Here is a 14,042-nt window from a genome sequence, read left to right as displayed (position 1 = left end):
AATTGTACTTCCCCAGTTGTAGTATACATGAAAGGAGCAACTTGTGTTGGCTCGTGTCTCTTATTCTCTAATTTTCTAACGTACTTAGACTTAAATTCATGTACGGTTCTTCTTAATCTATATCTTTGATTTCCAATTATCATATTTAGAGTTGAACTCAAGCATCTTTAACGTATCACATTAAAGATGCATTGTATTTCTTTGTTGTTACATTAAAAGAAAGAAGGGAATAACATTTAAAACAAACACATTGATTCAATTTTATAGTTCCAAAGTTGGTTTAATTGTTCAATTTCAAATCATCAGAGAACAATTTAACATGAATGATGGGAATTCTAAGGAACCACCATCAATCAAGTATATAAAACAAAATAACTTTATGATCGCCACGTATAAATACATAGTTCATCCTATCTTAAATGTATAGATCTTCAATTAATTTACATTATCCAAACAATTCCTTGCTTATCTTGCACATCTCAGATATATAGCTCTAAGCATAATAATTAAGATTAGCTTTCTTCTTTGCTTGCACTTCCATGATAGCATCCATAAAGTCTTCATGCGTGACTGTGGTTGCCTGACGACGAAGAGCAATCATACCCTGGGAAAAAATAAAAAAGTTCATCACTGAATCTACTAATCTAGCTTGTGTAAATAACTGAATAATGTGATACCTCTTTCCACCTGCAGCAGTGAGAGGATGAAAACATACATGAAAATAAACAGAGAAAAGAAAAGAAACAGATGACAATCACTTACAGCTTCTACACAAACGGCTTTGCATTGAGCACCGTTAAAGTCATCTGTTGATCTTGCCAGCTCCTCATAATTGACACAGGAGGACACATTCATTTTTCGTGAATGGATTTGCATGATACGAGCTCGAGCCTCCTCAGTTGGATGAGGGAATTCTATTTTTCTATCCAAACGGCCTGAGCGAAGTAATGCAGGATCCAAAATGTCTACTCTGTTAGTTGCAGCAATAACCTGTAATAATAATAATCATTTCTACAATGCATGCAACTGGAGGGTATATGTGTGTACATACACACACACACACATTATATATATATATATATATATTTTTTCAAGTTGTACATCATTACCTGGAAACCCAGGTGGCTAAGCATGGGAGAGATACAGCCTCACCACTTTCACCCTTCACTTCTTGCTTAAACCATATGAAAATGGCAGAGCTGGGCGTGTTCCATGGTGTGTTCCATTTTAGTTTTGCTGTGGTTAGCATCCCAAAATATTAAAGCTTATAAGACAGGTTCATACCAAAATAAAAGTCCAGTAGGCCACATATTATGATACAATGATGATATGGTTTAACGTCACACACTCCCCCCCCTATCAGGAGGCTAGAACGGTGCCCCTCACCGAGGGCTTTGTAGCTACCAAAGAAAAATTTCATAAGCCACATACTATATCGGCACCTATATTGTTTTAATAGTTTGAGAGCGCTAACCGTGGCCAAACTAAAGCGGAACGCACCCAGCTCTGGAAAATGGCACCCCACATCTTTCCTAGCAACACTGTCAGTTCATCCATAGACCACCACTCATGGATCAGGTTGCCATATTCTATAAATTTTTCTTCATTATTCATGCACACTTTGGTTTGTTCAACACCTTTACCCTGAATTCTATGGCTTCCTTTAACCCCATTCATTTACCTTTTCCTTGCTATACCTCTTCCTCTCTCCAATTACCACTCATTCATAAGCTATCAATGATATCCACTCTCATAACAAGACCAATCCACATCAGGATGGCCATTTCCAGACTTTTTCCCAATACCATCTGTTCCCCTATCCATTTACAAACTCTACCAATATTCATCTTGTCATATTTCATAACTCCATACATAGTCTTTAAGTATCTCACTTCCAATGCTTCCACATGAAGTCTCTCTTGCATTCAACACCCAGATCAGTCATCCGGGGAATCCACTGTAACTTACCTTGATGTCTGTTGTAGAGGAGAAACCATCCAGCTGATTGAGGAGCTCCAACATTGTTCTTTGTACCTCTCTGTCACCAGCCTTTTCACTATCAAATCTTTTTGTACCTGTATAATAAACACACATATAAAAATAAGAATTAAAGATCTAATATCAATAAATGTATTCATATACCAAAGGCCTTCCATTACAAGGGGGTGTCACAGAGTCCAAGAAACACCCATTTCATACATACATATACCAAAGGCTTTCCCCCTACATGGGGGATAGCCAAAAAGGAAAAGGCATAGAAACCACTCCCACCCATTCCATTTCCTATATATTCCACTCCCCTCCACCCTCCTCCCTCCCTCTCATCTTGGCACCTCCTGGATGATGGGTCATCCCTGCATCCTGTCCACTGCCCTGGGTCATAAGCAGTGTCGCTAGACACAGCACATCCACAGCAAGGCTGCTTCATAAATTCGGCGACTCCCCCTCTCCATCCCCTCATTTGTCTACACCTCTCCCATCACCAACACCTCATGGATAAAGAATCATACCTGTAACCTTGACACACTCCACAGATCAAGGGCAATGCAGTGAGGCATAGCACTTCTATGACAGGGCTCAAAAGCTGGAGCCAATTTGCCTCTACCACTCCATCATATGGCAACTCCCTTCCTTAGCCACTCAAAATAATTTATGAAGCAGATGAGAATATTCTTTTGGACTGCATCATCCCTTCATCCATTCACCACTGTCCTCTATTCACTCGTCTTGTACACTTTCTCTTCCATACTCGACAGACATTCCACATACACCCAAGGTCCCCCTTCTCTTTATCCATCCACCTCATTCTAATTTTCCTTGTTAACCACCATCTATCACTGGTCCTTTGATATTGATGTAGGTGTACTTTGACTTGACTCCCACCCCCATTTTGTTAATATATTATCTATATACAATGAGCTTTTCCCCTCTTATAAGGAAGATAGCCAAGTCAAAGGCACATACATACTCTCACCCATTCCACTCCCAACCACCCTTTCCCTCCTCTCATCTTAGCCCCTCATGGATGACAAGTCATCCCTGTATCCCATCCATTGCCCTGAGTCAGAAGCAATGTAGCAAGACACAGTACATCCACAGCAAGGCCACTTCACTTAATTGGCAACCCCCCCTCTCTGTACCTTCATGCAGAATAAGAGAAGACAGTCTCTTCATGCTGCATCAAAATATCATTCACACATACACAGCCCCTATCCCCTTTCCTTGCATAACAGTATTATCAATACAGTCACTCTCCACTCATCCATATATCCTGCCTTCTCCCTTCCTTGCTCAACAGATATTCCCCTTCCCTTCTTGCTCAAAGCCCTTTCACCCCATCTATCCATCTCATCCTTGCACATCCCCTGAAGTTCATTCCCTCCACATATTTTTCTTTACTAATTTTCCATCACTCATTCTTTCCATCTGTCCAAACAATCCCAATAATCTTTCATCAACCCTATCTGCCATCTCCTTTTCCACTCCTGGTCTCATCCTCACCTCCTCATTCCTCATCCTATCTGACCTAGTAACCTCTACCATACTTCTCAGACATTTGATGTGCAAACTTAGAACTGTACATCTCAATTTCACCCTCAACTGAATGACATCAGCTCTCATAAACCAAAACAAAAACAGTGTATGCCACTGTACAACATATGGCTATCCCTTTCAAACCAATCCCCATATTCAGTTTAAACAAGCAAATACAACACACTCACCTATGGCATCAAGTTCATCAATGAAAATGATTGCTGGTGCTTTCTCCTTCGCCAAGGCAAAAGCATCCCTGACCAGCTTTGCACCATCACCGATGAACATTTGGACAAGCTGAGGGCCTGCTAGCTTTAGGAAAGTGGATTTTGTTTGGGCAGCACAGGCTCGGGCTAATAAGGTTTTACCTGTTCCTGGGGGCCCATACAGCAGTACTCCTTTTGGGGGTTGGATACCTACAAAAGAGATAATAATTATTCTTGAGAACACACACACCTATGTAGCTGAGAAGCATAAAAAAGGAAGTAATGTACCAAGCTATAATGAAAAATAGTATATTGTAAACTGGAGAAGAGTGCAAGGGATGCATGTTATGGGGATTCAAGAGACCAGGATTTTCCTTCCCCATCTCTATCACCCTCGCTCTGCAGTCATGAGAGAGAAATCAATGTCAACATCCACCCCAAAAGGCCACAGTTTAATCATCCTAAACAACTAGAGCCTAAGAAGCACTCCCTCCATCCCAATGAATAGCTGAAGCCTGCCACTATACATAAAACTCCACCATACTCCACAGCCCCTTAGACATGACAAGAAACAAACAGGTACATCACACTACTTACAAACCTTCCAAAATTACATTTAGAAACCCTAATTATCAAACATATGAAAATGAATGAGGTTTACAGAATGAGATAGTGTTGACCAGTAAAATGCATACACAAAATAAGTCATATGCTGGTTGTTTAGAATTGAAGAAATACTTTCCACATACCCAAAGTTTCAAATCTGTCCTTGTGAGTTACAGGCAAAACTACAGCTTCAATGAGCTCCTGGATTTGCTTGTCCAAACCACCAATGTCACTGTACTGTTCTGTTGGCCTCTCATCAACCTCCATGGCCTTCACTCGGCTATCATATTCAGCTGGCAGAGTTTCCAGTATCAAGTATGAATCCTGAAGATATTAAAATTACACTTGTTAAACAAGATCACCAATCAATCATTCTATTCCCTTGGTTCTCTCTTACAAGCATGAAAAAATTAAAAAATTCTTAATACATGAGAATTAATTCTACCACAAACACATACTACCTCCCTTGTAAGGGGGAAAAAAACCTTTTGTATATGTATATACAAACACATACTGCAATAACACTCATACACTCACCTTGTTGACTCCAACTAGGTCTCCTGGCTTAAGGCTCTCTGCATCAACCAATCCTATAACAGGAAGGAAGTAGGTCTGACGAGTGGAGGTTTTGATAACGGCACATTTGCCCTTGCGCTGAGAGTCTAGGTCAACATTTGCGCCATCTTCTTCTCCATATTCATTTGGATCAACATCTAGAATCTGTTACCAAAGAATTTTGTATTACAACATTCAATTTGGTCACTTATATAGTAGATACAGTTCAGCATGATACCAAGAAACTAGTTTCCAGTCTTTTTACTGCATGCATGGTTCCTTCTTTTCCTTGGTTAGTCTTTCATGATACTTAAATCTAATTCCTGAGTGGGACTAACTGTGACATTTAAATAAAGCTTTATTCTATATATATATATACACACACACACACACACATATATATATATATATATATAAAGAACACAAGAATGAAAGAGACTGCAAGAAACCATAAGGCCTACACTAAGTAGTTCCATGTCCACTACCACATATCATTCCCATCCATAAAGTTGTCTAACCTTTTCTTAAAGCAACCAATAGTTTCAGCGCTCACTACATGGTTACTAAGTCTATTCCATTTGTTGACCCACTCCACTGGTAAACCAGTTCTTACCTATTTCTTTCTTAAATCTAAATTCCTATTTCCTTTATAAATCTAAATTTGTCCAATTTAGATCCATTACTGTGAGTCCTACCCTGTTGTCTTAATATGATAACCTTGTCTACATCTCCCTTGTTAAAGTCCTTGAACCACTTGAACACCTCAATTAGATCATCCTGCATTCTAGACCTTTCCAAATGTAGAAAAATAGAAAAGGGCCTTCTCCCTTCCTTGCTCAACAGACACCTACCTCTTGCTCAATGCCCCGTTTACCCCATCCATCCATCTCATCCTCAGTCACCCCTCATGTTCACTCCATCCACCTCTGCCTTCTACACCTCTTTTACTAATCTTTCTTCACTCATTCTTTCCATGTATCCAAACCATCCCAATACTCTTTCATCAACATCTCCTTTTCCATCCCCACTCTCCTCCTTATTTGTCACTCTATCCAACCTTGTAACACCTACAATGCTTCTTAGACATTTCATCTCAAATAAATTCAAACTTTTCTTCTCGAACTCTCTTAAATTCCATGTCTCTGGTCCATACAGTGCTGTTGGCACAATCACCCCTTCATATAATCTCCTCTTTACATCAATTCCTAAATGCCTATTTCTCATTACACTTTTTAATTCCCCAAGGTATTTACTTGCTTCTCTCAATCTACAATTTACCTTCACCTCCACTCCTACCTTTCCTGTCACATGCGACCCCAAGTACCTAAAGTTATCCATTTTCTCCAGCCTCTTTCCTTAAAGACTTACTTCCAAATTGCAACCATCCTCTTCCTTTGTACATCCCTACCTTTACCACATTCTCCTTTAACTTTATGCAGTGTCATCAGCAAACAACAACTGGCTCACCTCCCACTTTTCTCCATTTTCTTTAACCATCTCCCGTCCTCTGCCCATTACCCTTTCATTTACCTCTCGCATCATCACAACCATGTATATATTGAACAGCCATGGCAACACGACTCATCCCTGACACAGTCCCACCTTTACCTCAAACCACCCACTCTCTTCATTACCAATTCTAACACAGGCTCTACTACTCTCATTAAACTCTTGACTGCCCTTAACAACTTTCCCCCAATCCCATATATCTGCAAAACCTCCCAGTGTCTTCCTGTCTACCCTGTCATAAGCCTTTTCCAAATCCATAAAGGCCCAAAAAACATCCTTACCTTTTCCTAAAGCTTTCTCACATATCTGTTTTACCATAAAAATCTGATCCACACAGCCCCTACCTTTCCTAAACCCACACTGTTCCATACCAATTACTTCCTCTGTTCTTCTCTTAATACTTACAACTAAAATCCTCCCATATACCTTCCCAACTACACTCAACAAACTGATCCCTCTGAAAGTACTACACTCATAATAGTCCCTTTTTCTTTTGTAAAGCACTCTACCCGCCCTTAGATGCACATATCAATCAATGTCTAGTAACCACACTTCCAAAATAAACACTTCACAGCTGAAAAATATTTCATCATTAAACATAATTTACAACTAATACTTTCACTGCTCCATTAAAGTATGTGAACAACCTAAAACTGAGGAAGCAGAATCCTACCTCAATAACGTTGGACACCAAATAAGGAAGTGTCTTGTTCACTTTGATTTTTTCTGTATTTTCTCGGATCTTCTCCTTTTGTGCTTGAATTTCATGATTAATTCTTGTAACTTCGCTTTTCATTATACGAATTTCATTTTCTAAAAGCCTTGTTCTGGAAATAATATCATCACTTGACATGGAGTTCACTTCACGCATTGCAGGCTGAAATGAAAAATCTATATTAATATACATATCTACACATTCTTTCCTCGGTAAACAGCCAATGCTACCTATGAATCTATACCATAATGGAGATTTTTTTTTTTTATGTATGACAGACCTTTCACGAAAAGATTGAAATGTGAGCCAGAGAATGGCTGCATACAGTAGATAAGTAATAAATTACATCACTTGGTGTTTCATAAGCAAATTTGGGGGGTTGTTTTGCTGCTTTCTATAACATCCATGAATCTATTACAGTATATATATATTTGTATTTTTTTAATGTTAATCCAACTGCACTTTTTTGTATATTGTATATAAATATTATATATATAAAGTTGATCTATCTTCAACAGCACATCTTCCTCCTACAACATTCACTGTGCTTATGAGTCATACAAACCAGTATTGCAAAAGACTGATTGCAGAGTACCACTGGCAGAAGTGATAAAACAATGGCTTTGAAGATTAAAGTCCAGCACCTCCCTGCCAACTACCAAATGATAGCACCACAAAAACGAAAAAAAGAAAGATAGTAATGATTATAATAATAATAATAAAAATAATATTCTTTGGATAAATAAACAATCAGTTCCATTCCAGAGTGTAGCGAGTAATATGGTCACCTTGGTCGCACAAGGAATGTGGTCCTAGGACAGGTATTATTCCTTATTCTCATGCTGGACATAAACTGTGCAATCAGTAGCAATGTGATTAGCCTTGCTGATGACACTAGGCTAATTAGAGCTATCAGTTCAGTCAGATAACTACAGAGATCTGGACAAAGTTTATAATTGGGCTAAGGTTAACAACATGCAATTCAATGGTAACAAATCCCAATAAATCAATTTAAAATGCAAGGAGACCAGTCAAAAGAACTACCATGATCCCAGCCAAGATCTTGGAGTAATTCTACTGAGTAACTCAGAAGCATTTCATGGTCCAAGTGAAAATCGTTTTACCAACTTTCTGGTAGGATAGCAATGATATTTAAGACCCAGGATAACACACAATGTTAATGATTTGGAAATCCCTTGTACTCCTAAAGCTAGACTGCTGTTCCCAACTATGGAGTCCAACCAATGCTAATAAAACAAATCTGTCAGAGAAAATTCAGACAATTCACTATAAATATTGAACACTTAAAAGATCACAATTACTCAGAAAGGCTAAGTACCTGAATCTCTACTCTTTGGAGAGAAGACGTGATAGATACACCACAATATTTCTATGGAAAATAGTGGAGGAAAAAGTGCCAAATCTGACAAACCCCAAAATGTCACGGGGGGTTTGAACGCTCAGGCAGAAGATGCATTGTCAAGACTGTTCAAAATGGCAGCGCAGGACCACAACAGTATAACAACTCCAGAAGGAGAGCTGACAGACTCTTGAACTGTACACCAAGAGAGATCCAAGTGGGTTGCTCAATGGACTCTGGGTTACCAGACCATCCACCGATACCAGGATACCCCGATACCCCTACAGCCACCACAACACCCTGCCAGAAGCAGTACAGAACCAAGGACAACTTGGAACGTGCGGAAGTCGACTTCAGCCGTGTCATTAAAAGACAAAATTACCGAAAGTATACCGAAAGTAAATATAAGTAAGTATACCCAGATGGGCAAAACTCCTTAGTGAAGGCTGAGGAAAACTGGAGGTGGACACTATGTGCTGGTCTGGTGGGACGATAAACCCACCAAACTGAATCAATTAAATCAAGTATAGAATAAAATATCATGATCATGGACATGTCCACATTTTTTTTTTTTTTCATTTGAAAGATATATTTTTCTATGGAATGCTTATGTTTGGTTAAGTTAGGTTGCAGTATATGGTAAATTTCATATTAAACATCGGTGTTTGTGTGATTCTGAAATTTTACCAAATAATGTGGAGAATAGGACTTGACTCATTAGACATTACCATCTGAATCTCACTTTTATAATTGTTTGCAATGGAAGTAATTTCATCCAAAGAAATTGTTCTCTTTAAAACAAAAGTGGAAGTGAATATAATACCAATAATTTCACTCAAAATAAAATTTCCATTACAATTTACTACAAAGTAACAAACAGGATGAATTGGAATGGTCACACAAATTCACCTATATATAACTCCTCCGAACTCAACTATGACCTTACATATCTGAAAATCGTAATATACATTTTACTCACATCATCTTCCTGAAGTACAGGATCTTGCTCCAGTGTCGTCATTTTATGTACTTTGTGTTCTATTGGCACCTCTTCGTCCTTCCTTTGCTTACAGCGCGGCTTGTATTTACTAGACTTGATGTTTACTTTCTTAAAACATGACAAAGAGTCGACATCAAAATAATGACAGTCATAATATGAATATTCTATGTCAAATATACCATATATTGCAATAAATATATAATATTATGGTAGATAATTTATATATAACTTAAAAACATATGACGTGAAATAAATTGTTTGAGTACAAACTTCGACTTGCGTTCAGACACCAAAATCCCGGAGTAAGAAGTTGCTATAATCATTATATACGAGTAAAGTTTCTTACCAGTGACACCCCACTAGTTAGTGACGGATGATGTAGGATTGTTAAGACAGGAATCCTTCTTTGGCTTGTCTGGTACACTCCCTTAAAAGTTTTGCCTTGAACATATATGTAGTTTCGGCTGAAGCTACCTCTGCGGGCAGTTTATTCCACTCCTCGTTCACTCTTTGTGCGGAGAAATATTTCCTTGAGTTAAGTCGATGACGGTGCTAGAAATTTTTGTATTTTTGTCCTCTGGTGGGTCCAGGTTTGAACTTGAAGTCCAGGGGACTGAGACCTTCAAAATCATATTGGATCCTTAAGAATTAAATGGAACAATTGTTAGACAAGATCCATAACTTAATGGTGTGTTCATTAAAAAAGAGTAGTACTACACGATTGGTATATATAGATATATATGTATATATATATATGCATATATGTATATATGTATATATATATATATATATATATATATATATATATGTGTGTGTGTGTGTATTTACCTAGTTGTACCTAGTTGTATTTTACGGGAAGGGGAGCTATGCTCGTGAGGTCCCGTCTTCATATCTCATTTTATCTAAACTATTTTTAAATTCATGTATTGTTTTTGCACACACCACTTTCTCATCTAACTTGTTCCAACTGTCTATTGCTCTGTGAGGAAAGCTGTTCTTTTTCAAATCTCTTCTATAGTTGTCTTTTTTTATTTTCTTTCCGTGTCCTCTTGTATTTCTGTCATCCCATTTTATCAGATTCTCTCTATCAGTAATTTCTATGCCTTTCATGATTCTGTAAATAGCTATCAAATCTCCTCTCTCTCTTCTTTGCTCTAGTGTCTGTAGTTTAAGTTTTTGTAGTCTCTCTTCATATGATAGTTTTGAGAGTGTTGGTGCCAGTTTAGTAATTGCTCTTTGTATTCTTTCAAGTTTTTTTATACATTTTTTTGTACTTGGTGACCATATCGTTGCTGCATATTCCAATCTTGGTCTTATCAGGGTGACTAGGATTTTCCTCACCATTTCTTCATCCAGGTATGTAAATGCCACTTTGATTGTTCTTATTAAATTATAAGTTTCTCCAAAAATCTTATTTATATGTTTCTCAGGTGACATATTATTCATAACAATGACTCCCAGGTCCCTCTCATTTTCTACTCTTTTTATTCCTTCTTCTCCCAAATTATATGATCCTGTTATTCTGTTTTTGCTTTTTCCAAATTCCATTATACTACACTTTTTTGTATTGAACTCCATCTCCCACTTCCTACTCCATTCTTGTACTTTATTTAGATCTCTCTGTAGTGATTCACAATCTTCTTCAGTTTTCACTCTTTTCAGTAATTTTGCATCATCTGCAAAGAAGCTCATATAGCTTTCAATTCCTTCATCCATATCATTAATATATATAGCAAACATTATTGGGGCCAGAACTGTTCCCTGCGGGACACCGCTTATTACTTCATTCCATTTTGAGTGCTGATCTCTTATCACTACTCGCATTTTTCTTTCTTGCAAAAAGTCTTCCATCCAATTTAGCAATTTACCTTGTATTCCTCCTTCATATTCTAATTTCTTAAGCAACTTCTTATGTGGTACTTTGTCAAAAGCTTTTTTTAGGTCTAGAAATGCACAATCAGCCCATCCATCTCTTTCTTGTATTATATCTATTAGCCTTGAATAGAAACATATTAAATTGGTGACGCATGATCGTCCTTGTCTGAATCCAAATTGCCTTGGATTTAGTACGTTGTTTTTTTCCAAGTATTTTACCCATCTACTTTTGATAATTCTTTCACATATTTTTGCTATTGTACTTGTTAGAGAGACTGGTCTATAGTTGGTAGGTTCTTCTTTATTTCCTCCTTTATATATAGGTACTATATTTGCTTTTTTCCAATCTTCTGGAACTTTTCCTTCTTTTAAGGAACTGCTTATTATGCTATGTATTTTGTCTGCCAGTTCATTCCTACATTCTTTCAGAATCCAGTTTGCTATTTCATCTGGCCCATGCGATTTTCTGACATCAAAATTACCCAAGTGTGTCAATATTTCATTCTTCGTTACTTCTATTTCTTCCATAGGGGGGACTTTTTCCTTCCACTCAATCTCTTCAGGTTGTATATTTTCCCTTGTAAACACTGATTTAAAATGTTTGTTCATAATTTCTGCCATTTCCATTTCCTCAGTGTATTCAACTCCCCCTTGTCTTAATTTCTCCAAGTCTTGTTTGTTTTTCAGTTTATTGTTTACAAATCTGTAGAATAGTTTTGGTTGATCTTTACACTTTTCTATAACATCTTTTTCATATTTTCTTTTTTCCTCTCTGCACTTTTGTACATATTCATTTCTATAACCAGTATATATTTTCCATTTTTCAGGTCTTCTGTCTTTTTTCCATCCGGTCCAGGCTTTGTCTCTTTTGTCTTTTAACTCCCTACAACTTTTGTTGTACCAGCATTTTACATATTCTTTTTCTTGTTTTTGTCTTGGGACATACTTTTCCACTCCTTCTTTGTAAATTTTTGTCAAAATATTCCATTTCTCTTCCACTGATGTTTCTTCTTTGTATATTTCTTCCCAGTTTTCTTGTTGGAAGAATTCTCTTATTTTATCAAAGTTTGTTTTTTCATACATCATTCTTCCTTTTCTATATTGTTCATTTCTTTTCATATATTTTTCTTCATTAAGTTCCAGTTCAATCAATATGTGGTCACTTTTACCTATTGGTGTTTTATATTCAATCTTGTCCACTATTCTAGGTTCAGATGTAATTATTAAGTCTAGCCTCGATGGTTCTTCTTCATTTCTATACCTAGTGTTCTCTTGTATCCATTGTGTCATTGAATGGTCAGTAATCATCTCAAGTAGAGCATTTCCCCATGAGTCATCACCACTCTTTACTGTCATTTCTTCCCAGCAGATTTCTTTGCAATTAAAGTCGCCCATCATAACTATTCTTCCTCCGTCTTCCATTATTTTAGTTAATGCTATCTTTGTGTCCTCTAACATACTTTTATGTTCATTCTCCTCCCATGAGGCTGTTTTCGGAGGCACATAGTTGATCACAAATTTTCTGCTCTTCTTATCTCGGTCTTCCACTTCTATCATAATCATCTCTACTGTATTCTTTCCATATATGACACCTTTCACGTTTATATCCTTCTTTGTCAGGAACATAACTCCACCCCCTTGTTTTTTCTCTCTGTTTCTAATCCAATAATTGTATGTATCATGTCCTACACTGTTGGGTGGTAGTGGGCCTTTTAATTTTGTTTCTACAATTCCCATTATGTCCGGTTCTTTTTCTTTCAAATAATCATTCAGTTCATTCAATCCTGTTATCAATCCATCTATATTTGTGTAAGACACTCTTAGTTTTCTGCCACTTCCATTGTGTTCTCTGTTTCCCTTATGTTTTTCTTTAGTATGTCGAACTGCTTTATTTTCATGTTCACTACTCTCCAATAGAATCTCTCTTTCTCTGACTCCGTTCTTTCCTCGTTTTTTGCCTTAGCTTCAATTCTTTTCTGCTTTTCTGCCTCTCTTTCCTCCTTATTCATTTCTCTTTTTATCCATACCTTTTTATATTGATCATTTGTTGCTAGTTTCCCTGTCTTGGATAGAATTTTCTCTGCCGTTGTTTGTGACCTGAATTTAATCTTAATTGGTCTGGTCTTATCTGTACTATATTTTCCGAGTCTGAATTTTTCCTCAATTTCCTTTATAATTTCTGGTTCATCTTCCTGGACTAATTTTAATAAACTGCTTACCCTTTCATTTTCCTCCTTGATTCTTGCGGTTCTATCTGGGTTATGTTTCTCTTCCATTCCTAATATAATTATACATTTCTTTTTGTCAGCTAATTCTCTTACTATATTCTCCTTCTGTCTCATCACTTTAATAACTGAGTCTTCATTATGTTCTTTCAATTGCTGTTTGACTATGTCAGTGAATGAAACCTTATTCCCTTCTTGAGTTATTCTCCAATTTTTAGCTTCTGTAGCTATTTTCTCACTGTTTTCATTACTATTCTTCTTCAATTTCTCATTCTCCTCCTTTACATTTCCTAACTGTCTTTTTAGGTCCTCTACTTCTTCAGTTAAGTTTCTGTTAGCCTTCTCTAGTTGTTCCAATCTTTCAATTCTTTGGAGAATGGAGCCTACATTACCTAACTTACGTTCCAAGTCCTCGATCACCTTATCAACTCTCTCCTCTAGTCTTATCAGTCTGGGG

The 14,042-nt window shown here is 37.1% G+C and overlaps 1 protein-coding gene across 1 annotated transcript; it reads right to left on the bottom strand.

Annotated features, from left to right (window-relative positions):
• Nucleotides 1–250: 250 nt before the first annotated feature.
• On the bottom strand, nt 251–9,593 carry Rpt5 (26S proteasome regulatory subunit Rpt5). Its single transcript, XM_076210626.1, has 8 exons — nt 9,465–9,593; nt 7,084–7,287; nt 4,884–5,066; nt 4,490–4,670; nt 3,723–3,950; nt 1,969–2,075; nt 763–990; nt 251–604 (listed from the first exon to the last, which is right to left on the bottom strand). The coding sequence occupies exons 1-8, from the start codon at nt 9,504–9,506 to the stop codon at nt 494–496; spliced, it is 1,284 nt and encodes a 427-aa protein (XP_076066741.1). The 5' UTR covers nt 9,507–9,593; the 3' UTR covers nt 251–493.
• Nucleotides 9,594–14,042: the final 4,449 nt, after the last annotated feature.

Source organism: Oratosquilla oratoria, chromosome 27 (genome assembly GCF_046742065.1).
Source record: "Oratosquilla oratoria isolate Oo_2021 chromosome 27, ASM4674206v1, whole genome shotgun sequence".
Classification (NCBI taxonomy): domain Eukaryota; kingdom Metazoa; phylum Arthropoda; class Malacostraca; order Stomatopoda; family Squillidae; genus Oratosquilla; species Oratosquilla oratoria.
The sequence above is the reverse complement of the archived record's forward strand: the minus strand, read 5'-3'. Positions and strand labels throughout refer to the sequence as shown.

What these genes read in the sequence shown, in the direction of transcription:
- Rpt5 (XM_076210626.1), bottom strand. Translation starts at nt 9,506, where the DNA reads ATGACGACACTGGAGCAAGATCCTGTACTTCAGGAAGATGAT. An exon ending in TGGTGTCCAACGTTATTGAG is followed by an intron (nt 5,067 to 7,083) that starts GTAGGATTCTGC and finishes CTTTGGTAACAG; the next exon opens with ATTCTAGATGTTGATCCAAA. An exon ending in ACCTAGTTGGAGTCAACAAG is followed by an intron (nt 4,671 to 4,883) that starts GTGAGTGTATGA and finishes TAATATCTTCAG; the next exon opens with GATTCATACTTGATACTGGA.